Consider the following 27,977-nt stretch of genomic DNA (forward strand, 5'->3'; position numbering starts at 1 on the left):
GGCTCATTCCTTACTAGGTGCCTCAGGCATGGGGCCCTGGATTCAGCCTGCCCTGGGTTCACATCCTCACTTGCAAAATTAGGACAGCGATGTTTCCTCGGAGCGTTGATGACATGTTGAAATTGACACCACCTGATTTCACACACATGGAGGCGGCTGTTCACCCTGCCTCTCAGTCCCCTACCCTCTACTCCTGTGGTCCCATCGGATGCCTCTTTGAGCCAGGACAAGCCATCTCTCACCCCCAACAGAGACCCGGAAGTCACTGTCATCATGCCTTCACTCTCATCCCAGGCTTCGTCTACCACCTGACATGTCCAGAGCAACTGCCCATGATTCATCCCAGATGTTAAGGCACATGGCTTCAGGGTTGAGGATGAAACTTCCCAGGCCCAGACCCAAACAGGTGGATTTGCAGTCCTGAGCTGGGCCACACTTGGCCTGGGAGCCAGGATGAGAGGTGAGGAGGGACTCCTGGCTACATCTGCCCCCACCACCCACTGGACAAGCAGAAAGCCAGAGCCCAAGGTGAGGACACATGAGATCACGCGGTGTGCACGGGGCCTGGAACACAGTAGTTATTTGTAGTAGTCTGGGTTGCCCTGAAACAAGGAGTTCAGGGCAAGTTTATTAGGGAGGTGTCCTGAGAAACACAAGTAGGGAAGTGTGGAAATGAGACAGAGAACGGAAGGCAGCTGTATAGGGCTGGTTATCAAGGAAGTACAGAAGAGCTCAATCCCAGTGGGGACTTCTGGGAGACAGCAGGGAACCTGCCCATCAGCGTTTCCTTGCCTGAGTGGGGAGGGAGCTGGGGTATTTATGCAGCATCTCGGGACAGTCTTCAGTTGAGGGCTGCTCCAGGGGCTGTCAATTCTGCTGGCACTTCTGGCCTGCTGTGCACACAATTCAGAAGGCTGGAGAGCGTCCGTAGGCAGAGAAACACAGGTGCTGCAGCTGGGAAGTAGTGAGGCTGAGGTGATACAGGCAGAGAACATCACCAGCTTTAGCTCTAATCAGAAACCGTTTGCTGGGCTCCATGTCAAGTTCTAGTCCAAAGGCTTCATGTGCTCCTTGAGCCCCAGACTGTTCTTCCCTACCTGACGGAGCCTGGAAGAGGGAAGCAGCATGCCTGGGGCCATGCAGCCATGGAGTAAGTGACAATCAGGACTATCTGGACCTGGTGCTTACTCAGGACATTGTATCCCACATGCCTGGCTCCTGGCAGAGGCATGCACATAGGTGGCCTTACTAAGTCCCAGGAGAGTCCCCCTTAGCCCTGGAAGAGGGTAATGAGCAGATCTGCCTCTTCTACAGGGTGGGACCTCCCCAGTACCCCACACACCGCAGGCTGGAGCTTGAGCCATAAGGGGTAAAGTCAGGAACTCTCCCCTACTCTCGTCTCCTCCCCCTGGGTCCCTGCTCCCAGCACCTCTGGCCCATCTTCTTCTTCTTCCTTATTTTTATGTATTTATTTTTTGAGACAGAGTCTTCTTGCTCTGTGGCCCAGGCTGGAGGGCAGTGGCTCACGGCAACCTCCTTCTCCCAGGTTCAAGCAATTCTCCTGTCTCAGCCTCCCGAGTATCTGGGATTACAGGCGCACGCCACCACACATGGTTAATTTTTGTATTTTTAGTAGAGACAGGGTTTCACCTTGTTGGCCAGCTGGTCTTGAACTCTCGACCTCAAGAGATCTGCCCACCTTAGCCTCCCAAAGTGCTGGGATTACAGGAGTGAGCCATCGCACCCAGCCTTGGCCCATCTTCTTCAAGCTGGCTTCTGAGTAAGTCCCTCCTCTGCTCCAAAGCCTCCCTGGGCTCCTTGTTACCCTCAGTTAAAAACTGTAGATGCCTTCGCCTAGACTCAAGGCCCTTTTGGGTCCCTCCTGAGCTAATTTCCCCTTCCTTTCTCCCTTATCCCAGGTCCCTTGCCTCCTCTCCATTCTCTTTCCAGCTTTTTCTTTTGCTGTTCCCTCTTCCTGGAATGCCTTTCTTGCAACACCCTGTATTCAGCCTCTGCCTCCCACAAGGCCTACTTCAAATGCCGTCTCTTTGGCAATGTCCTTTCTGATGTGTTTTTGTTGTTGTTGTTGTTGTTGCTGGGAAGCAAATCCCCAGCCCCCTAAAATCCCACACCCCACTGTCATCTTCTGTCCTTCCAGCAATTGTGATATGTCACAGGTCTCCCTCTTGGGCTCCTTGAGGGTCTGGTTCATTATGGTACACTCCCACTCCAGCACCCACTGTGGTGCATTGTACACAGTAGGTGCTCAATAAAAGCTCACCACGCCTGTAACCCCAGCACTTTGGGAGGTCGTGGGCAGATCACCTGAGGTCGGGAGTTCGAGACCAGCGTGGCCAAACGGTGAAACCCCGTCTCCACCAAAAATACAAAAATTAGCCAGGTGTGGTGGTGCACACCTGTAATCTAAGCTACTCAGGAGGCTGAAGGAGAAGTGCTTTAACTCAAGAGATGGAGGTTGCAGTGAGCTGAGGTCGTGCCATTGCACTCCAGCCTTGAGCGACAGAACAAGACTCTGTCTAAAAAAAAAAAAAAAAAAAAAGATTCACCAAAGGTAGGCTGGCAATGGAAGCTGGGATGCCCCAGAGCAAGCATCACCCAGGATCCCTGACTCTACCTGTCACCGTCAAAACTACCTGGTCTGTGCTCCATTCCAGTGTCACACGGGTTTTCACCCAGTGAACTCATTCCAGTGAACTCACCCAGTGCACGTCTGCATTGGGTAATGTGCTGTCTTTGCCAGGGAAATGGGGCCCCTGTCAGTTACAAATAGGCTCTGGAAGGCCCTCCGCCCTCTCTCCTTCTCCCTTCCCCCCTTCATGACCCCCCTCCTTCTTGTCTTCCTTCCTTTCTATTTTTAATCTTGTGTTCCTCTGTCTTTCAACATTTATTAAAAGCCTACTGTGTGCCAGGCACTGGCCTAGCCCTGGAGGCCAATTGTGCCAATGCGTCCTGGTCCCTGTCCCAGAGGAGCCCACTCCAGGGGGCTCGCAAATCAGCAGTTGCATCCTGAGTGGGCAGAGCCCAGATGGGGAAAGAAAGAGAAAAAGAAATAAAAGAAAGGGCGAGTCTGCTGGAGAGAGGCCAGGTGGGGATCCAGGCAAGGTGGAGAGGCTGGACCTAGCGCAGAGGTGGGGCGTAGAGAGTCTGTTAATTTCCTGGGGCTGTCATAACAAAGTGCCACAAACTGCTGGGTGGCTTAAAACAACGGGAAATGTATCCTTTCACAGGTCTGGAGGCCGGATGTCTGAAATCAAGGGATTGGCGGAGCTGGGTTTCCTCTGAGACTGGGTAGAACCTTCCCTTGCCTCTTCCTAGCTTCTGGTGGTGGCCTGAATCCTTGATGCTCCTTGACTTGCAGTCGCTTCACTCTAATCCCCGCCTGTTGTAACATAGCATTCCCCTTGTGCATCTGTCCTCACGTGGCGTTTCCACTTCTTTGCTGTTTGTTTGTTTTTTTGAGACAGAGTCTCACTCTGTCACCCAGGCTGGAGTGCAATGGCACAATCTTGGCTCACTGCAACTTCCGCCTCCCAGATTCAAGTGATTCTTGTGCCTCAGCCTCCCGAGAAGCTGGGACTACAGGTGTGTGCCACCACGCCTGGCTAATTTTTGTATTTTTTAGTAGAGATGGGGTTTTGCCATGTTGGCCAACGTGGTCTCAAATTCCTGATCTCAAGTGATCTGCCCGCTTTGGGCTCCCAAAGTGCTGGGATTACAGGTGTGAGCCACTGCACCTGTCCCATTTCCACTTATAAAGCCACCAGCCAAATTGGACTAGGGCCCACTGAATGACATTATTTTAACTTGATTACATCTGCAAATATCCTTTTTTTTTTTTTTTTTTGTTAAGAGACAAAGGCTCTGTTGCCCAGGTTGGAGTGCAGTGGTGTGATCCTGGCTCACCACAGCCTCAAACTCCTGGGCTCAAGCAACCCTCCCACCTCAGCCTCCAGAGTAGCTGGGACTACAGGTGTGTGCCACCATGCCTGGCTAGTTTTATTTTGTATTTTTTTGTAGAGAATTGGTGGGGGGTGTTCTCACTGTATTTCCCAGGCTGGTCTCAAACTCCTGGCCTCATGTGATGTATTTTCAAATAAAGTCACGTTCACAGGAACAGGGGGTGAGGACTTCATCATATCTTTTTGAGGGATACAGTTCAACCCACAACAGAGGAACAGATGGTTCCACTGACTTTCTCACAGGGGACAGACAGCCCTGACCGCTGTTCTGGCTTTCACACATCAGGTCAGCGGATACCAACCCAGCCATGAGTCAGGGCTGACGACAAAGCCCTTTGTAGACCCCATACTTTTTCAGGGTGGACTGTCCATCAGTCCTGAGGCTGAGGTGGCCAACTTGGAATGGTGCTGCAGGTCTGGAGCCCTGGAGCCCCAGCCTTGGTGTCAGACCTGCCTGGGTATGCATCCTGCCTCAGTGGCTGCCTTGCTCTGTGACCCTGGCAGAGGCTGGTTGCACAGCTTCTTTGCATCTCAGTCACTTCCTTGGGGGAGCAAAAGGGATCGCCCATGTTTCCACATTGCACAGGGCTGGATGTAGGGCTCAGTACCCCATGATCACTTATTAAAATATAAATTATGTTGGCTGGGTGCAGTGGCTCACACCTGTAATCTCAGCACTTTGGGAGGTTAAGGCGGGTGGATCACTTGAGGCCAGGAGTTTGAGACCAGCCTGCCCAACATGGCGAAACTCCATCTCTACTAAAAATACAAAAATTAGCCTGGTGTGGTGGCTCATACCTGCAATCCCAGCTACTCAGGAGGCTGAGGCAGGAGAATCGCTTGAACCCGGCAGGCTGAGGTTGCAGTGAGCTGAGATTGCAACACTGCACTCCAGCCTGGATGACAGAGCGAGACTCCATCTAAAAAATAAATATATAAAACAAATAAAAATAAAATATAAATTATGTTAATAAAAGAGTTAATAACTATAATAATGCTATTAGAACAAACCAGGTGGATTGTAAATTCCAATGCAGTAATTTATATTCCTGACACTGCTGTCTGACAGATTTGTTCTGCTTGGATCCTTAAGGGCCTCAAAATACTGGTAACAATAATAAAAATAAATCATGCAATAGGCTGGGTGGAGTGGCTTGTGCTTATAACCCAGAACTTTGGGAGGCCGAGACAGGAGGATTGTGTGAAGCCAGGAGTTTGAGATCAGCCTGGGCAACATAGCAAGACCCCATTTCTACAAAAAGCAAAAAATTAGCCAATTGTGGTGGCGAGTGCCTGTAGTCCTAGCTACCTGGGAGGCTGAGGCAGGAGGATCACTTGAGCCCAAGAGTTTGAGGCTGCAGTGAGCCGAGATCATGCCACTGCACTCCAGTCTGAGCAACAGAATGAGACTCTATCTCAAAATAAATAAATAAATAAATAAATAATATTATTACTGGCATTTCTAGGCCTTTAGGGGCCCCAGGAGATACGATTAGTATGGAATTCCTTAAACTCAGAATATTATATTGCACACTAAGTTACATGTATCATTGATTAATAAAAGTGAGGAAGGCCAGGCATGGTGGCTCACACATGTAATCCCAACACTCTGGGAGGGTGAGGCAGAAGGAATGCTTGAGGCCAGGAGTTGGAGACCACTCTTCTCTATAAAAAAACCAAAGGTGGGAGCAATTATCTCATGAATTTGGGATCAGTAACATCTTTTCCTATGAATAGTCTCAGCTACTGTCAGTGGTTTTTTTTTCCCTTATTTCTCTCCATATGAATTAAAGGTCCCATGGGTGTGCTGCAAACAATATTATTTCTTGCCACAAAGAACATTATGAAAGTGCAGGCAGTGGCTCTAAGGGATTGGTGGGGTCAAACCTCTCTCAGGGTGATGGACTGTCCTGATTGCCTGGGACAGAGGGGTTTCCTGGAAAATAGGAGTCTCAATGCTAAAACCAGGATAGTTCCAGAAAACTGGGACAGTTGGTCACCTTAACTCCTCCTCACTCTACTCAGGCCAGAAGTTCACTCCTAGGAGGCAATAACCCAAGCCCAGTGAGAGGTTAATAGCTGACTGGTATGGGTTTGAATTCTGACTCTGGCACTAATTTGCTGTGTGACTTTGGGTAGGTCACTTAACCTCTCTGAGTTTTAGTCTAAAAGCTGGGAGGCTGAATATATTTGGATAATATGCAAGCACTTGGCCTGGAACCTGACACAGGTCTCAAATAAAGAGTCTAAAATAAACAGTCTCAAATAAATAGGTCTCAAATAAAGAGTCACTTGAAGCCAGGCATAGTGGCATTCTCTTCCAGCTATTCAGGGGAGGCTGAGGCAGGAGGATCGCTTGAGCCCAGGAGTTTAAGACCAATCTGGACAACATAGTGAGATCGTGTCTCAAAAAAAAAAAAAAATTAAAAAGAGTCACCTGACTTCGGTTTCTGCCATTCAGGCCTGGATGCCAGCTCCTAGCTGGAAGACTGAAAGTCCTGTGCCCCAGGACTTTCTCTCCCACTGGGGATGCTGAATGAGGCCAGTGGTTAGAGCTGGGTGTGTCCACATCCTAGTCAGTCACACCCAGCCTGCATTGGTTTCTTGGTGGCCATCTTCCCCACTGGATATGAGCCCCAGGAGGGATTGGCCAACTTGTTTTTTGTTGGTGGTGGTTTTTGTTTGTTTGTTTGTTTTTGTAGAAATAGGATTTTGCCATGTAGCTGAAGCTAGTATAACTCCTGGGCTCACTAGATCCACCCACCCCAACCTCCCGAAGTGCTGGGATTATAGGCAGGCACTAATAGCAAGTTGGCTAGCTTGTTGACTGCTGTATGCTCAGAGCAGCTCAGGGCTGGGGCGCACAACAGGGATTTGGTGGATGCCAAATTTTTTTTTTGATTAATTGAATGGAATCTCACGGTGGAGCAGGGAAGCCCAGGGCTTTTGTTGGGGCAGAGTACAGGCAGGTGTGGGAGGTGGCCTGGGATAGGGGGGCAGAAGTAGGAGGGGCAGGTAGAGACAGAGTGAGGCAGGCTAGGAGCCAGGGACCAGTAGGGATAGAGGGAGAGGGTGGAGGAGGGGAGAGACAGGCACTGGAGATGGGAAGGGTTTGGGGTCCCTGGGAGATGGTTTGAGTCCCTGGTCTGATACGTCCTGCGACGTGACCTCAGGCAAATCCCTTCCCCTGTCCAAATGTCCGTTCCCACATCTGTAAAATGGGACGGTAATTATAACGACCTCAGTTATTGTGAGGAGTAATGAAGTCTGTGCAAGAAGCCCTTAGCCTGGGCCCAGGGCCTGTTGGCAATGCCCTACTGAGTGGCCCCACCCCTGCCACCTCCCTGTCTCTTCCTCCCTCTCTCTCTCTATTCTGATCCGGCCACACCCTCTACCCGCCCAGCCCCCTACTCTAGTCCTACCACTTGCTGTGTGATCTTGGTGAAGTGATTGTCCCTCTCTGAGCACCCTTCATTGTCTCTAGCATGAGACAATAACAGTCCCCAGGTCGCTGAGTTTTGGTGAAGATGGGTTGAAATAATGCCCTTAGCCTAGTGCCGGGCACACAGTCACAGTGAGTAACTGTTGTACTCTGTTGTACTCCTTAGGATGATCACACACACATGCACACACGCACACACGTGCAGCACACAAGTGCACACATACACACGCGCTTTTCCAGGCCTTGGTAGCTCATGGGAGTCCCTGAACCACATAGGACTATAGCATATAGCAAATAACACATCAAATCCCTGCCACCCCATTGGGCTCTGCCCACAGACTCACCCAGGCACCACTGTGGTCTCTTGGGTTCCCCCCACCCCAACCCCCACCCCAAGTCACCACCACTGAGGCTGATTAACAAAAACACAACATCAAATTCCTTTACTTCTGAGGTCTCCCCTTTAAGGGGAGGCAGAAATAGAACATTCTTTATCGGGGAGGGAAAGGGGTTTAATAAAAACTGGTATAATTAGTTAAATACTGATCTCGGTTAGGCCCTCTCTGTGTGCATGGGCCCAGTCTTGGCTGGCTGCGTCCCCCCAGGGAGCCCCCCCTCACCCCGGGGTCTGAGGTGGCACCAGGAGGGGGCTGGGGGCGGCCAGCACCAGCGGCGTCCTGCTCAGCCCCTCTGCAGGGAGCGAGCAGGCAGGCAAGCCGCTGGGCGGTGGGACGTCACCACCGCAGGAAATCGCGAATGAACTTCCAGAGCTTAGTGACCCACAGGTTGGCGCCGAGGTCCATCAGGTACTGGATCTCGGGCGTGAGCATGCGCCGGCAGAGCTGCGCGTGCCGCTGCCCGATGCTCTTCTTGAGGTTGTAGCCCAGGATGGACTTGGTGCCCAGCGGCTGCCAGGGCTGCATGGCCTCGTCCTGGATGGCGGCGGCGTCCACGGCGTGGCCCCCGTCGATGCAGATGGTCCGCATGCGCTCGTTGGCATGGCGCAGGGCGGCCACCTCGCGGGCCATGCGCTCCCGCCCGAAGGCCTCCACCTTGCGCCAGAAGCTGGCGTTGAAGTGGCGGTAGAGGTGGGAGTCCAGCATGTTCCAGGCGGTGGCGCGCCCGTACAGCTCCCCGGAGAGACGCGGCACGGGCGAGTCGCGGCGGGCGTTGAGCTTGAAGTAGAGCACGTCCTCCAGCTCCCAGCACAGCAGGTCCTTCAGCAGCACCAGCGACTCGTCGAAGTACTCTTGAAGGAGCACCAGGTGGAAGCGACGCTCCACCTCCAGGATGTGCTCCTGCACCTGCGGGCTGCTGGGGTCCAGGCTGTTGTCATAGCCCAGGTCGAAGAAAAGCAGGTTTCGGAGGTAGTGGGCATTGAAGCCGTTGGGGTCGTAGTAGCGATCCGGGTCTTGCAGGAACTCGGCCAGCTTGTCGCCGGCCGAGAGCTTCCACGTGAGGGGCACCACCGGCCCGAAGTAGTGGAAGGAGGACTCGAACAAGCGGGCGGGGTCGCGGAGCACCGTGATGAAGATGGCGTTGGTCGGCACCAGGCCGCGCACCTCGTCGTAGTGGAAGCGCATGTGGTTGCAGATGATGTTGAAGCAGGCCCCGGGCCGATAGTCCTGCACCAGGCTGCGGGCGAAGAAGGTCGGGTAGTCGAAGTCATTGCGGCCGTTAGGGAAGGCGAACTTGAGCCGGTGCTTCTGGCCGAAGCGGAACAGGATGTTGAGCAGGGTGCTGCTGGCCGTCTTGTGCGTCTTCAAGAACACGATGTTGCGCCGCGGCTGGCACTCCCCCGCCGAGCCGTTGGCCCGGATCACTGCCTCTGGCTTGAGCGCAGGTGGAGAGCAGGACGCTGCGGCCTCCGGGGTCCTGCTGGGGACAGAGAGGTGGGGAGAGCCTCAGGGGGGTGCTGGGGCCCTCAGGACTCTGGTAGTTAGAGAGGGAGATTATTGGGAACAGTGGTGGCAAAGGAGCTGGGATAGTGGGACCTGTGGGGCCTGAGTCCAGGCTGGGTGCCTGGGCGGGTGGTTTGGCCTCTCTAGCCTCATGTTCCTCTTCTGTGAAATGGGGACGATAACAGGCCCTATTCACGGTGTTGTGAGATGAGGCACACAGGCTCTCCTCTCATTCATGGCCACTGTGTTGCATGTACCATGAATCAGTATCAGCTTGGGCCACATGAAATTGCCATTTTATAGGACAAAAATGGTCAATTTTTGCAGAAATTTGCAGTTTCCTCTGTGTCAAGTTAATATCACCAGCCACTGGTATTGCACCAGCTACAGGCTGTGCTGGGTCTGTGCAGAGCAGCCCCATGAGGAAACGGGAGAGCCTGGTTCTCAGGAGCTGGGCCTGGAGTCAGACCGACCCGTTTGAATCCATGCCCATGGACAGGTCGCCCCCACCAGGGCCCCGTTGGCATCTCAGATGATGCAAATCTGAGCCCTGTACAGACAGTGTTACCTGATTCTCATGCTCTATGAGGAAGGCTCTGGGTTTTTTTTTTTGTTTTTATTTTTGTTTTGAGACAGTCTCACTCCGTTGGCCCAGCCTGGGGTACAGTGGTGCCATCTCGGCTCACTGCAACTTCTGCCTTCCGGGTTCAAGCAATTCTCCTGCCTCAGACTCCCAAGTAGCTGGGATTACAGACACACACCACCATGCCCAGCTAATTTTTGTATTTTTAGTAGAGATGGGGTTTCACCATGTTGGCCAGGCTGGTCTCGAACTCCTGACCTCAGACGATCTGCCCGCCTGGGCCTCCCAAAGTGCTAGGATTACAGGCGTGAGTTGCCATGCCCAGCCGAAAGGCTCTGTTTTTATCCCCACTTCACAAATGGGCACACCAAGGCTCAGAGTTACACGGCGAGCTCTGCCGTCAGTGGAATTTCTGTCTGGCACAGCATGGTGCAGGGTGCAAGGTGGCTACCCAAGATCACTGGGGCAGGCCCTGTGGTAATTACAGGGCCCCATGGGTGGGGTGCCATCCCTCCCCCACCTACACCCATCATCTGCCCAGCTGGGCCACTCACGTGGAGGCCAGGCCAGCATGCAGCGGGGGCACAGCATAGGAGTACACCAGCAGCAGGAAACTGGTGAAGAGCGCGCCCAGCACCAGCCCCTTAGCCATGGACTCCCAGGGCTTCTTCTGCGGTGGCAGCATCTCAGACACCTGCAGGGGCAGCACAGAGTAGGGCAAGTGTCAGGAAGCTGGCCCCAGGGAGCCCCCAAGGCTGCCCAGGCCTGGCAGTTGAGCCCTGCCTTTGCCTGCTCTGTGGCCCCCCAGCAGGGTCCAGACAGGGACAGAGAGACACTGGAGAGATAGACTGACAACCACCTGGAAAGAGACAGCCCCAGGGTTGCAGACAGAGACGGTGGGTGAAGCAACTCAAAGAGAGGTTGGGGAATGGGGCAGGGAGAAGGTTAAAATTTAAAAATTAAAATGAACCAGGTAGAGAACCAGGGCCCCAAACTTTCCACTCCTTTTAATTTTTAAGCTGGCTGATAAGAAATAAAAGAAAAAGAAACAGAAGAAAAAATAAGACAACTAATACTTATTACCTTATTTTTTAGTTATTTTTTCTTCTGTTTCTTTTTCTTGTATTTTTTATAAAAATATATATTTAAAACATTCTTCAATTTTACTTCAAATTCTCCCAGATCCTGAAGTTATCTTATTTTTTATACCTTTTAGGGCATCATAATGAAATTATTTCCTTTTTCATATTTTAATTTTTTAAAAATAGAGACACAGTTTTGCCACGTTGCCTAGGCTGGTCTCGAACTCCTGGGCTCAAGCAATCCGCCTGCCTTGGCCTCCCAAATTGCTGGGATGACAGACGTGAGCCATCGCACCCGACCATGAAACACTTTTCTAAGGCAAAAGGGAAAAGCCTGGGCACAGTGGCTCACACCTGTCATCCCAGCACTTTGGGAGGATGAGGCAGGCGGAGTGCTTGAGCCAGGAGTTCAAGACCAGCCTGGGCATATGGTGAGACCCTATCTCTACAAAACAAAATTTAAAAAAATTCACCAGGCGTGGTGGCACATGCCTGTAGTCCTAGTTACTTGGAAGGCTGAGGCGGGAGGATTGCTTGAGCCTGAGTTCCAGTGAGCCATGACTGTGCCGCTGCACTCCAGCTCTGGATGACACAGTGAGACCCTGTCTCAAATAAATAAACAAATAAATAAGAAGGAAAAGAAGACCCTCTCCCCGTGCCCTGGGCCCCCTCTCCCCCAGGCCTGGGCCAGGGCTGTCTATAGGGAAGGCCAAGGGCTCTCTGGGGCCTGAATCCTTCACCTTTCAGAAAGCACAGCCAGCCCTACCTGTCCCCTGTGCCACCCACCCCACAGTGGTACAGGTGAGGTGCCCAGTAAGAGCCCAGGGCTCTTCTCTCCTCACTGGCCCCTGTGCCCCCTGGAGTCTGTAGGGTGGCTGATGGAGAAACTGAGACTCACAGCTGGGAAGAAGAAGGCTCAAGTCACACAGCTGGCCAGGCCTCTGCTCACACACCCACCCCCTTTCCAAACCCAGCCTGTAGGGTTGCTCAGTTAAATTCGAATTTCAGATAAACAATGAATACAATTTTTTACGGTATAAGTATATTCCAAATATTGCATGGGACATAGTTATACTAAAAATTATTCCAAGGCTGGGCACTGTGGCTCACGCCTGTAATCCTAGCACTTTGGGAGGCCGAGGAGGGTGGATCACCTGAGGTCAGGAGTTTGAGACAAGCCTGACCAATATGGTGAAGTTCCATCTCTACTGAAAATACAAAAACTAGCTGGGTGTGGTGGCATGCGCCTATAGTCCCAGTTACTCAGGAGGCTGAGGTAGAAGAATCGCTTGAACCCAGGAGGTAGAGGTTGCAGTGAGCCGAGATGGTGCCACTGTACTCCTGCCTGGGTGACAGAGTGAGACTCTGTCTCAAAAACAAAAAATTATTCAAACTTCAAACTTAACTAGATGTCCTGGAGGTTTTGTTGTTATTTCCTTATTTTATTTTTCATTTTTATATGTTTATTTTATTTTTTTGAGACGGAGTCTTGCTCTGTCGCCAGGCTGGAGTGCTGTGGCGCAATCTCGGCTCCCTGCAACCTTTGACTCCCTGGTTCAAGCGATTCTCCTGCCTCAGCCTCCCAAGTAGCTGGGATTACAGGCACACGCCACCACACCCAGCTAATTTTTGTATTTTTAGTAGAGATGGAGTTTCACCATGTTGGCCAGGATCGTCTTGATCTCCTGACCTTGTGATCTGCCCACCTTGGCCTCCCAAAGTGCTAGAGTTACAGGCATGAGCCACCGCGCATGGCCCATTTTTATATATTTTTAATATTTATTTTATATTATTATTTTTGAGATGCCCAGGCTGGTATTGAACTCCTGGACTCAAGCAATCCTCCCACCTCAGCCTCCCAAAGTGCTGGGATTATAGGCATGAGCCACTGTGCCCAGCCTGTTGTTATTTGTTTGTTTGGGGGGATGATCTAAGCGTGGCAACCCTATCAGCAGGGGACTGAGACGTGGACTGTAACGGGGGCAGTTCAGGCTGAGGAACTGGAGTCCAGGAGAGAGCTGCGGCTTGGAGGGCCTTCCCACCTCCCCTCAGCTGCAAAACCAGGTCCCCAAACTTTCTACTCTTGTCCCGAACTTTCCACTTCTGTCCTGGCTCACACTGCACTGCGCCCTGGGCCCCTGAGGCCAGGAAAAGTCACATGTGCTAATAACTACATGCATCGCATTATCACCACTGTCCCTGGAGTCAGCCCCCCTGGGGGAGGGTCGCACACACTATGCCCTGGAAAAGTTATGCTGAGGTGGGAGGATTGCTTGAGCCTGGGGGGCAGAGGTTGGCAGAGGTTACCGTGAGCCAAGGTCGCCACTGCACTTCAGCCTGGGTGACCAGAGTGAGGCCCCATCTCAAAAAAAGGCAATAATTGTCAACACGTTAACAAATGTGTTAGTTAATTTGTTACTTAGCACATTTAAGTAACAAATCAGAAAGCTTGCAAAGCGGAATAAACCCGGCAGCCATGGAGGGGCCCCAGCACCAACCTCAGGCTCTGGGACCCTCAAGCCTGTGTTTCAATCCAGCACTGTGATTTCAGACAAGCCAAGAACCCTCATGGAGTCTCAGTTTTTCATCTGTAAAATGAGAAAGCTGGAGGCGCCCCTAGCCATTCTCTGGAGAACTTTTCTGAGCAAAGCAACCAGCACATAGTCATCACTTAGAGTGTTATCTGTACCCCTCCTGAGGCCCGGGGGGCCTGCCTTCAACCCCAAAAGGAGTAGGGGCTGGGCCGCCCACAAAGCTCAAACCTGCCTCAGCCTCAAGCACCCCTGTCAGCCTCCCACTTCTCAGCGACCCAGCAGAAAACAGGGCAGAGTCGTGGACAAGATCATAGTCCAAAACTCTGGGCCTCAGTTTCTCTGACTTAAAGATGAGGAGGGATTAGGATTCCTGTGGCTTGCCCTCTGGAAATCCCAAGGACCCACCCCGGCCCCAGCAGCCCCACTCACCAAGGTACCTTCTGGAATCAGGGAGGCTGCAATAGTGGAGGCGCTGAGGTTCAGGCCCAGCAGCAGGGGGCAGACCAGCCTCCCTGCCCCGCCAATCAGGCTCCACCTGGCCCCGCCCAGGACAGTTCCTCCACCCGCACCCCCCCCCCACCCCATTACTGGTTCACTCATTCACTCATTCACTCACTGGTTTCATTCTCCCATTTCCTCTTTTGTTTGTTTGTTTTTGAGACAGAGTCTCCCTATGTTGCCCAGGCTGGAGTGCAGTGGTGCGATCTCGGCTCACTACAGCCTCCACCTCCTGGGTTCAAGTGATTCTCCTGCCTCAGCCTCTCCAGTAGCTGGGACTACAGGTGCCCACCACCACACTCAAGTAATTTTTGCATTTTAGTAGAGCCGGGGTTTCACCATGTTGGCCAGGCTGGTCTCAAACTCCTGACTTCAAGCGATCCACCCACCTTGGCCTTCCAAAGTGTTGGGATTACAGGTGTGAGCCACTGAGCCTGGCCCCCATTTGCTATTTCTCAAAGCTTGCCAGGCCCCTGCTACACATGCTGGGTGCTGCCAGCCGCTGAACCTTGGGCCATCCCTCCTAGTTTTACTTTTGAGCCCCTGTTAGGAGCCAGGCCCAAAGCAGGGGCCTGCCTCTCCAGAGCATCTAACTGACCCTACTCAGCAACCACTTAGTGGATGCCACTCCACCCCCCACCCTGCTGTCACCCCCGTTTGGTAGATGGGAAAGGTGAGGTTCCAGGAGGTGACATAACTTATCCAGGGTCATTCAGCAAAGCGGGGGCAGGGCTGGAATTAGAGCCCAGGTCTACGGAACTCCAATGTGCTGCTTCCTGCTTTGTCCATGGCAGCCCCTGCCTGGTGTGTCCTAAGCCCTGTCCCAAGCCCAGGGGAAGGAAGGAGGGAAAGTTGCATTGCAGGAAGTGGGGGATGTGGGGTTGGACAGGAAGCTCTATCCTGGGAGCACAGCAGGGTCCGGTCTCTGTGGGCTGAGCCTGCGGCCAGGATAAGGGGAGGGAAAGCAGAGGGGGCCCTGGTGTCCGTCCCTCCCATGCCAGCCACCTGAGGGGACCAAGGCTGGTTGTGCCCTTCCTGCCTGGCTACTGTAAACTTAGGCATGAAGCTATGAACCTCACCCTCCCTGAGCCTCAGTCTCCTCGTGTGTGCAATGGACACACAACAGCAAGATCAAGGCACACAGAGCCCTCTGTAATCACAGGCAGAGCTCCTGGGCAGACTGAGGTCGGGAGAGGAGCTAGCTGGCAGCCAGGAGCCTGGCTTGAGGGAGAACAGTCACTAGGCTATGAGATAATTTTTTTAAAAAGACAGGATCTTGCTCCATCACCCAGGCTGAAGTGAAGTGGCACGATCATAGCTCATTGCAGCCTAGAAATCCTGGGCTCAGTGGATCCTCTTGCCTCGGCCTCCTGAGTAGCTAGGACTACAGGCATGCACCACCATGCCTGGCTACTTTTAAAAAAAAAATTTGTAGAGATGGGGTCTCACGCTACTGCCCAGGCTGGTCTCGAACACCTAGCCTCAAGTGAATTTCCCGCCTCGGCCGCTCAAGTGCATACCACCCATGCCCAGCTAAGTTTTTAATTTTTTGTAGAGATGGGGGCTCTCACTATGTTGCAGGCTGATCTTGAGTTCCTGGCCTCAAGTGATCCTCCCACCTCCACCTCCCAAAGTGCTGGGCGTAAGCCACCATGCCTTGCCCTAAGGCTGTGAGACTGAGATAATGCACGTACCCAGGAGATCAACTCATATTAATTATTATCATACCATTGACTCTGACCCAGCCTTGGTTCACCGGCGTGCCAGAGGTGAGGTCCCTTCCATGCCCTGCTGCAGGCAAGCCTACTGGTGACTCATCCCTGAGCTCCCCGAGCCTGGCACCTGGTGAATGTGTGATGAATGACTTCCCATGACCCTCAGGGCAGAAGGTGTCCAGGGCTATAGAGCCTGTGCAGAGAATGTGGATGAGGCCATGGTCCAGGCAGACAACACCTCACTGAGACACAGGAGAGATCCTGTGTAGGAGACCTACAGACGAAAGTAATACATGTGAGGCACATGCATGTAAAAGCTCCCATGGGCCGGGCGTGGTATAATCCCAGCACTTTGGGAGGCCGAGACAGGCAGATCACGAGGTCAGGAGTTCAAGACCAGCCTGGCCAACATGCTGAAACACTGTCTCTACTAAATATACAAAAAATTAGCCGGGCGTGGTGGTGCGCACCTGTAATCCCAGCTACTTGGGAGGCTGAGGCAGGAGAATTGCTTGAACCTGGGAGACAGAGGTTGCAGTGAGCTGAGATTGCGCCATTGCACTCCAGCCTGGGTGACAGAGCGAGACTCTTTCTCAAAAATAAATAAATGGATAAAAAAATAATAAAAAAAAATTGAAATCTGAAATGTCCCTAAATCCAAAACTTTTTGAATGCCTACATGACACCACAAATGGAAAATTCCATACCTGACCTCACGTGACAGGTCTCAGTCAAAGCGCAGGTTTATTTAGCGTCCTGAAGGGAAAAATAAAACTACCTTGAGGCTATGTGTATAAGAAACATACATGAAGATGGGGTGTGGTGGCTCATGCCTGTAATTCCAGCACTTTGAAAGACAGACACAGGAGGATCACTTGAGCTCAGGAGTTTGAGGCCAGCCTGACCAACATGGCAATACCTCATCTCTACAAAAAATACAAAAATTAGCCAGGCATGGTGGTGCATGCCTGTAGTCCCAGCTACTGGGGAGGCTGAGGCGGAAGGATCACCTGAACCTGGGAGGTCGAGGCTGCAGTGAGCCATGATCGTGCCACTAAACTCCAGCCTGGGCTACAGAGCAAGACCCTATCTCAAAAAAATTAAAATTAGGCCGGGCACAGTGGCTCATGCCTGTAATCCCAGCTCTTTGGGAGGCCGAGGTGAGTGGAGCATGAGGTCAGGAGATCGAGACCATCCTGGCTAACACAGTGAAACCCCATCTCTACTAAAAATACAAAAAAAATTAGCCAGGCTTGGTGGCAGGCACCTGTAGTCCCAGCTACTCAGGAGGCTGAGGCAGGAGAACGGCGTGAACGCAGGAGGCGGAGCTTGCAGCGAGCCGAGATCACTCCACTGCACTCCAGCCTGGGCGACAGAGCGAGACTCCGTCTCAAAAAAAAAAAAAAGCTTAAATAATAAAATCAACAAGAAAGAAAGAAACATAAATTCTTTCTAAACATAAATGTTTAGACTTGGGTTCCATCTCCAAGATATCTCATTACATATATGCATATATTCCAAAATCTGAAAAATCTGAAATCCGAAACACTTCTGGTCCCAAGCATTTCGGATAAGGGATACTCAACCTGTACCAGCTGACCCTCCATCACAGGGTGCTGTGCAGATCCTCTGCATTCCACAGGGAAAGCACCCAGCCCGAGGCTGGTGCAGAGCAGACAGTCACTCAGCAGGGCCTGCCATCATTGTTATCATCATTATCATCATTACGTTCCCAGGGTCCCAGCCACAACCCCATCAAAGTGTGTGCCCACTGGCCCACAATGGAGGCTTGCAGGCAGCCAAGTTCAGGGATGATCTCAAGGTAGCCAGAGCCTCCTAGCCTCAGGGCCAGAAGACAAAGAGGCAGGGAGGCTCAGCCTCAGAGAGGGCAAGGATACCTTCGGGGTTACACAGCCCAGCAGCAGCAGAGACGGGACTGGAACCTGGGTCTCCCACCTCCTCCACCCACAGTAGTGACAACCGCAGGCACTCAGGATGGACGGTCCCCCCGTCACCAGCCCACTCCATCTATTCCTGCCCTTCTAGATTATGCCCATCACATTGGCCTGCATCAGTGCAGACAGCTGGCAGCAGGCCAGGCCCAGCCATCCTCCTGTTTAGCTGAACTGATGCCCTCCAGGGAATGAAGGAGAAACAGGACTTATTCCCCCACATCATGTACAAACGGAAACTCAGCCCAGGATGGTAAACCTTCTGGCTTAGAGCATCACCACCAGGCAGGTCTCAGGGTATCCTACTTTCCCTGTAACCCCTGTGGTGGAGCAAAAGAGACACACTCACCTCGGGCTGTGGCTGGCTGCCCCTTTCCACCCACTGCCTGAGCCACGTCCAACTCCCAGGCAGCCTCTGCGGTCACTGGGAGACAGGAATGCTCCAATGACACCCAGCAGCAAGCTGGCTGGCTCCCTCCCACTCCAGTGGTGTGAATATTCATGAGTTTGCTTCCTGGGGATAGCAGGTGGCACACCCCAGTACCCTGCAGGTGTTGCCCAGGCCTTCTGCCTCCACTGGACAGCCCTGGCCAGTCCTCACCTCTCTTTGGACCCCAACAAGCAAGCAGCTCTTTCATCCAAGGGCACAGAAAGATTCCATGTATCCTTGGGCCAAGGACACAGCAACCGCAGACGCCTGCAGAGAGCCCAGAACAGGCTCTAAGCCTGAGTGAGGGACAGAGAGGTGCAGGTGGGCTGGGGTGCCAGAGGGCTAATTGCCCCACCTATTGCATTTCATTTAAGTCTCACAGCTGATGCATCAAGCACCCCTGTTAGTCTACCCTCCTGGTAAAGAAACCAAAGCTCAGAGAGGTAACGTCACCTGCCCAAGGTCACGCAGCTAGTAGACGGCAGACAAACCTGGAGTACATACGCAGACTTGCCAAACTCCAGGGCTTAAAGATGCTGAGACACAACCAAGGACCAAGGTTTATCTAAAATCTGTGGGAACCCAGAAGAATGAACAACTAACTCAGCCTGGAAGTCTTCCAGGAGGCAGAGCATCTGACCAGGGCTCAGAAGATGAGTCTGGCAAGATTTCACTTCCTGAGCTCTAAATCTTTCATCAGAGAGGGTGTCCTGCCTCTATCCCTGGGTGAGGAATGGTGATACCCAGACACTCGACCAGCTCTGCAGGATTTGGGCTGATTGGAGATGCAGATCTTCCCCAAGGACTTGGCAGGAAGAGGCAGTTCTAGATGCCCTGGCCCTAAGCCCCAGGAACCCTAGGACTCAGTTCAGGCACTTGAATCTTAGGTTCAGGTCAGTTGTCTCAGCTTTGCCCATGGGCAGAGGGTCTCCTTGTGCACAGAAATGCCTCCTCCATCCTCCCTTCAGCACTGCTGCCTAGAACCCCATCATGGACCAGGCAGGTGTCACCATTTAGGGACCCAGGTGCCACCATCAATTAATAATGATCATTATTGTGACAGTCATTCATCCCACACTAAGCACTTTCATAGGCTAAGCAGCTGCCAGCCTCTCCCAGAGAACAGCAGGCATCCTCACTTGCTCTGAGTCCCCCTTTCCCTCAAAGCCTCACCAGTCTGGGAGCAGCCCCCAAGCACCCACGAAACACCAGAGCTTAAACTGCCACAAGGCAGACCAGAGTCGCCCTCTCTCTAGGTGCTGGAACCAGGTTTGGGACATGGTATGGAGTTGTTTTATCCAGCCTAACATCCCATTGACCTTCTGCCTTTTGAGCTGAGCTAGAATGAAGACAGCTTTCTGAGGGTGAGTCAGGGCGGAGCTGGTATCAAACCGCAGGGGCTGTAGTTTATTAGCGTGGACTCTGAACCCAACACGGTCCACTTCTGTGCTTGGGACCTGTCACGCATCATGCAGCCTCATAGTCCTCTCTGGGGAGCTCTTGTTATCACCTCCATTTTATAGAGGGGTGAGAACTTCATCTAGGTGAGAGTGAAGTGCAGGCTTTTGAACAAGAAGTGAGATCGTGGCTGAGGAGGTGAGCAACTAGCCAAGGGAAGCAAAGATTTCCAGAGTAGGGAGCACTGATGGTAGACCTGTGCTTCCAGCCCTGCCAGAGGGGTCTCTTCCCAGAGTATTGATGATAACATCTTTTTTTTCTTCTTGAGACAGAGTCTCGCTCTGTCGCCCGGGCTGGAGTGCAGTGGCGCCATCTCGGCTCACTGCAAACTCCGCCTCCCAGGTTCATGTTATTCTCCTGCCTCAGCCTCCTGAGTAGCTGGGACTACAGGCGCCCGCCACCATGCTCAGCTAATTTTTTATATTTTTAGTAGAGACGGGGTTTCACCGTGTTAGCCAGGATGGTCTCGATCTCCTGACCTCATGATCTGCCCACCTTAGCCTCCCAAAGTGCTGGGATTACAGGCGTAAGCCACCGCGCCCAGCCGATGACATCTTTGGCTGGTTCTCTACTCCCACCCCCAGGAAATTTTTATTTTATTTTATTTTATTTGAGACAGGGTCTCACTCTGTTGCCCAGGCTGGAGTGTAGTGGCAAGATCTTGGCTCACTGCAACCTCTGCCCCTTGGGTTTAAGCAATTCTCCTGCCTCAGCCACCCAACTAGCTGGGATTACAGACATGCACCATGGTGCCCAGCAAAAACTTTTTCAATGATAAAAGCAGTATACTGAAAAAAAAAAATTCAAACAATACAGAAGAGTATAAAGAAGATGATTAAAAGAACCCCAACCCCAGAGGTCATCACCATCACAGGATTTCTGGCCATATATTTATATAGATGATGGAATGGAAACTGTTTTTGTTTTTTTGACACAAGGTCTTGCTCTGTCACCCAGGCTGGAGTACAGTGGCGTGATCATGACTCACTGCAGCCTCAAACTCCTGGGCTCAAGAGACCCTTCCACCTCAGCCTCCCAGGTAGCTGGGACTACAGGTACGCACCACCACGCCTGGCTAATTTTGGTATTTTGATTTTTTGTAGAGATGGGGTCTTGCTATGTTGTCCAGGCTGGTCTTGAACTCCTGGGCTCAAGTGGCCCTCCTGCCTCAGCCTCCCCAAGTGCTCAGATTACAGGTGTGAGCCATGGAGCCCAGATGCACGTGCTTCTTTGGGGACATATTTTGTTAACTTGCTTTTTTCCCACCTATCGATAAATTGTGGACATCTTGCAGCCACGATAGTTTTTTGTTTGGTTGTTTTTTGTTGTTGTTGTTTTTTGAGACAGAGTTGCACTCTTGTCACCCATGCTGGAGTGCACTGGGGCAATCTCGGCCCACTGCAACCTCTGCCCCCTGGGTTCAAGCAATTCTCCTGCCTCAGCCTTCCAAGTAGCTGGGATTACAGGCACCCGCCACCACACCCGGCTAATTTTGTATTTTTAGTAGAGACAGGGTTTCACCACCTTGGGCAGGCTGGTCTCAAACTCCTGACCTCAAGTGATCCACCTGCCTCAGCCTCCCAAAGTGCTGGGATTACAGATGTGAGCCACCGCACCCAGCCCGTGATAGTTTTAAATTGATCCATCCCACAGGTATTTACTGGGCACCTGCACTCCAGGACTAGAGTTCATGATAACCCGGTGCAGAGAACTCAGGGCTCACAGTCCTAACTGGGGAGACACAGGAACACACAGCTGTGAGGCGTGTGATGGACAACGGATTGTCTGAGGCTTGCAGAAGCACGAAGAAAACACCTGATCCAGCCTTGGGGCGGAGACAGCAGTATCAGGAAGGCTTCCTGGGGTAGGGGCCTCTGGTGGCAGAAGCTGTTGTGTGGTCTCCAGTTTCCAAAGACAGTCCCCTTTTTTCCACGGCAGCACAGCTAGACTATATTTCCCATGCGCCCTTGCAGTTCAGTGTCCTCACATAACTGGGTCCTGGCCAATGATATGTGAACAGAATGCCAGCTGATGAGGTTAAGTGGGTGGACCTTTTCTGTGGTCTCCTTTCCCATTTACTGGATGAACGGGGTGGTCTCCAAGGATCTGGGCATGGGCGGAGCTGGGAGGAGCCTAGGTCTTTGCATCTCCACCCACCAGACACTGACTGGATTTCAAGAAAATGAGAACTGTATTAAGCCTTTTAGAACTTCAGGTTTGTCTGTTACAGCAGCTAGCATTAACTAATATGCCTGTTACCCTAGAATGAGCCACACAGAGAGAAAAGCACGTGCAAAGGCCCAGGGCAATTGAGAAACAAACTTTCCACCTGGCTGGAGTGTTTGGTGTGTTTGCGTGTAATAGGCTGGGTGGGCAGGGGGGAGACTACAGAGACAGCCAGAAACTAGGGCAGGGTTAAGAGGGACATGCAGAGGCCTGGCGCAGCGGCTCACGCCTGTAATCCCAGCACTTTGGGAGGCCAAGGCGGGCAGATCACCTGAGGTTAGGGGTCCGAGACCAGCCTGGCCAACATGGTGAAACCCCGTCTGTACTAAAAATACAGAAATTAGCCGGGCGTGATGGCAGGCGCATGTAATACCAGCTACTCGGGAGGCTGAGGCAGGATAATCGCTTGAACCTGGGAGGCAGAGTTTGCAGTGAGCAGAGATTGCGCCACTGCACTCCAGCCTGGGCAACAGAGCGAGACTCCATCTCAAAAAAAAAAGAGGGACATGCAGGGCTTTCAGGAAGCATGCTACTGAGTCTCACCTAGATCCTGTGGGCTGTAGGGACAGACCCACAGGAGGGTCTTCAGCAGAGGAGGGAGCAGATGGGATTCCCATTGGGCTACTGGGTAAGAAATGAACTGCAGGGATGGGGAAGGAGAGGGAGGAGCAGGCCGACCTCCATAGTAGTTGTTACAGCTGTGCAGGTGTGACCTGGAACAAGAAGGCTGGGGAAGTACCAGAGCTGTCTGTAGACCATGCAAAGGTAGCATCCTATTGGCAGCAGGGTATGGAGGAGAGGAGGGAAGAGTTGCTGTTGGGTGACTGGCTGGCTGGAGGTAGAGCTAGTCCCTGAGTCTGGGAGGCTGAGAAAGGGCCAGGTTGAATGCTGGGTGAAGCAGGTGGTGTCTGGTTCTGTTTAGAACACGCTGAGTCTGAGGGATGTTTGGGATGATCATAGAATGCCTGAAGAGCAGTAGGAGCAAAGAGGGGGGTCTTGGGGAAGGGAAAGAGGTAGGCGGGGAGCTGGGCACCAAAGTGGGGATTGAGGCCATAGGAATAACTAGAGTCACCAAGGGAAGGGTGAGGAAGGACAGGGAGCCTGTGCTTACGGAGCAGGGTGAAGAAGAGCTCCCTAAGGAGACAAAAGAGGGCAGCTAGGGCTGTATCAGAGTCTGCAGCACTGCTATTCCCCCATAAACCATTCCCCAGCCGGGCACGGTGGCGTGCGCCACCCAGCATTTTGGGGAGGCCAAGACAGGTAGATTGCTTGAGCCCAGGAGTTCGAGACTTGCCTGGGCAACACAGTGCGACCCCATCTGTATAAAAAATTTAAACATTAGCCCTGTGTGGTGGTGCACGCCTGTAGCCCCAGCTACTCAGGAGGCTGAGGCAAGAGGACCCCTTGAACCCAGAAGTTCAAGGTTACAGTGAGGTATGAACGTACCACTGCACTCCAAGCCTGGGCAACAGTGTGAGACCCCATCTTAAAAAAACAAACTCCAAGAAACAAAAGCCATTCACCAACTGAGGCACATCCGTGCTGTTTGCTCATATGCACATACAGGAACAGGGCTCTGGCAGAGAAGGTGGTGGGGTGAGGTATCCCAGGGGCTGCTTTCTGTAGCTGGAGTGGAATCCCATCGGGATATGGAAGGAGCTTTCAAGAGTGGAGCAAAACAACTCTCCCTATGATGTTCGTAGTGCAGATTTGACAGCAGCTATTACAGTTCTGAGTGTGCCTGTTCTCAGACCCAGCAATCCACCTGCAGGAATGTGGCTCAAAGATAATCTAACAATCAATCTGAGATGGGCATATAAAAGTGGCCACTGCAGTATCATTTCCTCCAGTGCTCACAGAGCCTTTACCCCCATTTAGAAGATGAGGAAACTGAGGCTCGGAGAGATTAAAAAAGAGTTGCCTGACCGGATGTGGTGGCTCACGCCTGTAATCCCAGCACTTTGGGAGGCCAAGGCGGGTGGATCACCTGAGGTCGGGAGTTTGAGACCAGCCTGACAACATGGAGAAACCCCATCTCTACTAAAAATACAAAAATTAGCTGGGCATGGTGGCGCATGCCTTTAATCCTAGGCTGAGGCAGGAGAATCACTTGAACCTGGGAGGCGGAGGTTGCAATGAGCCAATATCGTGCCATTGCACTCCAGCCTAGGCAAAAAGAACGAAACTCCGTCTCAAAAAAAAAAAAGAGTTGCCTAATATTAAGCCTGGAATGCACTGTTTATGGAATAAACTTATTCATGTAGAGAAAAGTTGTACATTCGTACATGTGTATAAGGGTCTGGAAAGACACCCAGTTATAAATTGTAGCTCCCTGGGGAGTAAGCCCATTCACTTTCCGGAACATATTTTGATTCTGTGATGATACACACACACACACACACACACACACACACACACACACACTCCTTACAAAACAGCTTATATTACTTTGGAAAGATAAATAAAGATATTTCCACTTTGAAAATCTGCAGCCTGGCTGGAAGAAGATGAGCCCCACCTCTCCTCACTGTGTGGCGGAGGCAAGACACTCTGCCCTCTCTGAACCTCAGTGCACCAAGTGAGGAAGGGGCAACAGGGGCCTGGGACTGAGAAGGAGCTGGGAAGTGTGGGTGGCACAGCAGAAGGGGCGGATGGGATAGGTTAACCCTCCATCCAGGGGTACTGGGGAAGTGACTTGCAAGCACCTAGAAGCTTCCTCAATCTGAGCCCCTCTAGAATGGGGTGCTGGAGCAGAGAGGGGGAAGACCACCCATTGGAGCATTTCGGCTGGATCCCAACTCGCTGGCTCAGAGGACCACTTCCAAAATGTCAGCCGAGACATCTGGCCCCTGCTGCGCCCTAGCCTGCAGGGGTGGATGCAGGTGGTAGCTGGCCCAGCAGTTGAGAGAGGGTAATGTTCTTTGATGATTCAGAAAGCACTTTTTGAACTTTCGGGGTCATCTCTCTCTGCTGTTTCAAAGGGCATCCACGGCCGGGCGCAGTGGCTCACGCCTGTAATCCCAGCACTTTGGGAGACCGAGGCGGGCAGATCACGAGGTCAGGAGATTGAGACCATCCTGGCTAACACAGTGAAATCCCGTCTCTACTAAAACTATAAAAAAATTAGCCAGGCTTGGTGGTGGGCGCCTATAGTCCCAGCTACTCAGGAGGCTGAGGCAGGAGAATGGTGTGAACCTGGGAGGCGGAGCTTGCAGTGAGCTGAGATTGCACCACTGCACTCCAGCCTGGGTGACAGAGCAAGACTCCGTCTCAAAAACAAAAACAAAAACAAAGGGCATCCATGCCTGTGACCTTGACAGACACTCCCAGTCTCCTCTGCTAGCCCCCTGTGATGTGTGGGGAAACTGAGGCTCAGTTTTTTTGCCTACACGGCGAAGCCAAAATGAGGAGCAAGGCCACAGCTCTTCCTGCTACACTGCCTTGTCTGGGTAAATCACCCCGCTTCCTGAGGGGGGGATTTGAGTAGCCTTAGAGAAGCGCTAACTGGGGCGTCGCAAGTCACAGCTTCACCAAGAAGTGAGTCACTTTGTCATTAGCTCCAAAAATGCTGAGAACCCCAGAGCTGAGTATGTAGGAGTTCATAATATCAGTCTCTGTACCTTACAACATGCCTGAAATATTTTTTAAGGTTTCTTATGCGCTTATTTGCCTAAAACTATGTAACAATATAAAGATTTGTGAAAAGGTATTGACACTTGCAATGCACAATGCCGGAGATACATACACCCACCTCTCCATTCCTGGAAACTCCCCTGGTAACAAATGCTGGCTCCACCACCCCCCAAGCTGGGTGACCTTGGGCAAGTGACTTCCCCTCTCTGAGCCTTGGTTTCCTAAAAAATGGCAGGTACTATGATGCTTTCACAGGCCTGCTGTGAGGTACACAGAGCCCTTCACACACTCAGCGTTAGCTCCTCTGATTGTATTGTGATCCTCCTAGATCCCACCTGGTAGGGGAAGCGGGCTCTGTCCAAACTTCTAGAAGGATACCATCCCCATCCAAGGAGCCAGAACTAGCAGGAGGGAAGGCAGGCATCTTCTGGGCCCCCACTTCCTCCCACCATCACCCCTCACCTGGAGATTCCAGCAGTCCCCAGCCTGATGACCCCCATGGGCACCTGTGTTCCATCCTGCTCTGCCCTGTTTGGAGTCGTGTGGAGCCCCTAAAAGGGCTCATCCATATTCCTCACCCAGTCAAAGTGAAGCAAGGAGCCCTTCTGGAGCCTGCAGCCGGGCCCAGAATTCCATTTGTGCATCATTCTCTCAGGTTAATCATTGCCTCTTTCACTGGATGGCACACCCAGTCCCTCAGAACACAGTGGGAGGGGCTGTGGGGGACACACTCCTCCCTTGCTGGGCGACAAGAGGGCATCGGACCCATTAAGGGAAGGGGATGCATGGGGACCAGGCATTCTCTGTCCGCAAGGAGCTTCCTCCAGGAAGGGCTCTGCCTGAGCAAGCAGGGAATAAAGCAGGCTGAGGTGGCAGCTGGGAACAGGGCTTCGTTGTCTCTGCTCCCGGGGTAGCAGCCTGCTCACCCGCTGAAGTGTCAGGCGGAGCTGGGAGCCAGGGAGGCGAGGGGGGGTGTCCAGAGCTGAGGGTTTGGGACAGCCCAGGCAGATCCAAGAAGGCAGGACCCCAAAGGAGCAGAGAGAGGTCATGGGTTGGGCTGGGGTCCTGAAATGGGGGCCAGGGCAAGACTCCTATGATTTGAAGTCAGCTCAGCTACCTCTGACCCATGTGACCTTGGACAAGTCATTGAATCTCCCTGAGCCTCAGTATCCCCCTCTGGATAATGGGGATAGGTAGCAATGCCTCCTTCACAGGACAAGGAATAGTGCGTACACAGTGACTGCTCTGGCCCAGGACTGCCCTCCTGTGCCCCCTGTGTGGGCCTGGATGAGCCTCACCCTCTCTGGGCCTCAGGTCACCCCGTCAGTAAAGGAAGAGATTGGGTTTTCCCAACTGGAATGGACAGTCCTCTACACCTCTCTCCCCTCTGGAGGATTCTCATGCACCTGTCACCGCGGCAGCCCGGGGATCAGGTGTCAGGCATGCTGCCTTCTCTCCCTTTCCTTCCCCCTGGTGTGGGTTACAGCAGCCAGACATGCCCATCACCTCTCTGGCTCTGGGCAGCTGGGCGGGGCAGTTCCCACTGGGCAGGGCTCGGTCTGTAGTGTGCTCTGTGCTGGTACCAAAATGCTGGCCTGGCACCGAAGGGGCAGATCAAGCTGGACCCCCTTCCTGGGCACTGGGCTAGGAAACAGGAACTGTAGGATTTCCTATAGGACCCCTCCTGGATGCCAGGGTTTGTCCCACTCTCCCAAACCTCTCCTTGGTGGCTTTACTTCCTCTGGGGTACAGGCCAGCGCCTTCCCCCAGCAGAGGGGATCCATCCCTTACTATGGTCTCCGGTTCCTGCTCTGATCCCCTTTCTAGGAAGGGCTGACGGAGACAGGGGAGATCTCTGCCCCTCCTCCCCTAGGGCTCTGGCCACTGTGTCCAAGATTAATCATTAACGCACTCCCAGCTCCAGCCCAGCCCCAGCAGCCTGCCTTCTGCCCCACCCATCCCACCTTCAGGGACTGGGAAGCCCTGGAAGGGGGGTTGGGGGACAGGGGAAAAAACCAAGGGCATGGAGGGCACCAACCTGTGCCCTCCCTGGCCCCTACCAGGCCACCCTCTGGCAGTGGGCAGGGGTACCCAGCGCTTAGAACAGCGGTACTGCACTCCTACTCCCCTCCTCCGGCGCGCGGTCCCAGTTTGGGGGTTAGCGTAATGTGGGCGGTATCCCCAGGGAGTAGACTGAGGCAGGGCTCAAGCTGGCAGTGGGTGCTGGAGCCCGGGACGTACCTTGTCCCCGTCCTCCTCCGCCTCAGCGTGGCTGGCTCGGCCCGGGCCGCGCCGCCCGGGCGCTCACTGGGCGGCGGGGCGCACCCGGCCGGGCCCCCCGCTCCACCAGGCCTGGTCCATGCCCCCACCCCCGCCCCCGCCCCCGCCGCCGCCGCCGCCGCCGCCGCGCCGCGCCCGCTCCCGGCCAGGTGCGGCCGCCAGCCTGGCCCAGCCTCCGGCGCCGGGGCCAATGGACGCCCCGGACCCCAGACCCCTCCCCGCCCCGGGCCGGCCCCCTCCCCGCCCCATCCCGGCCCCTCTGC

General features: G+C 53.0%; 1 protein-coding gene across 4 annotated transcripts; it reads right to left on the minus strand.

Moving 5' to 3' along the window:
* Positions 1-7,838: 7,838 nt before the first annotated feature.
* Positions 7,839-27,879, minus strand: GAL3ST1 (galactose-3-O-sulfotransferase 1). Of its 4 annotated transcripts, XM_055374195.2 has the most exons (4): positions 27,676-27,822; positions 11,462-11,590; positions 10,461-10,600; positions 7,839-9,297 (listed from the first exon to the last, which is right to left on the minus strand). In XM_055374195.2, the coding sequence occupies exons 3-4, from the start codon at positions 10,589-10,591 to the stop codon at positions 8,157-8,159; spliced, it is 1,272 nt and encodes a 423-aa protein (XP_055230170.1). In that variant the 5' UTR covers positions 10,592-10,600; positions 11,462-11,590; positions 27,676-27,822; the 3' UTR covers positions 7,839-8,156. The 4 variants fall into 4 exon arrangements, with proteins under 4 accessions (XP_055230170.1, XP_004063338.1, XP_055230172.1 ...); XM_004063290.4 differs by lacking the exon at positions 11,462-11,590 and having other exon boundaries at positions 27,676-27,879; XM_055374197.2 differs by lacking the exons at positions 11,462-11,590; positions 27,676-27,822 and adding an exon at positions 26,013-27,658.
* Positions 27,880-27,977: the final 98 nt, after the last annotated feature.

Source organism: Gorilla gorilla, chromosome 23, assembly GCF_029281585.2.
Source record: "Gorilla gorilla gorilla isolate KB3781 chromosome 23, NHGRI_mGorGor1-v2.1_pri, whole genome shotgun sequence".
NCBI lineage: Eukaryota > Metazoa > Chordata > Mammalia > Primates > Hominidae > Gorilla > Gorilla gorilla.

Coding starts and splice junctions, on each gene's coding strand:
- GAL3ST1 (XM_055374197.2), bottom strand. CDS start 26,081: ATGATGCACAAATGGAATTCTGGGCCCGGCTGCAGGCTCCAGAAGGGC. Junction 10,601..26,012: donor CCTTGCTTCACTTTGACTGG/GTGAGGAATATG, acceptor CTGCCCCTGCAG/GTGTCTGAGATGCTGCCACC. Junction 9,298..10,460: donor CATGCTGGCCTGGCCTCCAC/GTGAGTGGCCCA, acceptor TGTCCCCAGCAG/GACCCCGGAGGCCGCAGCGT.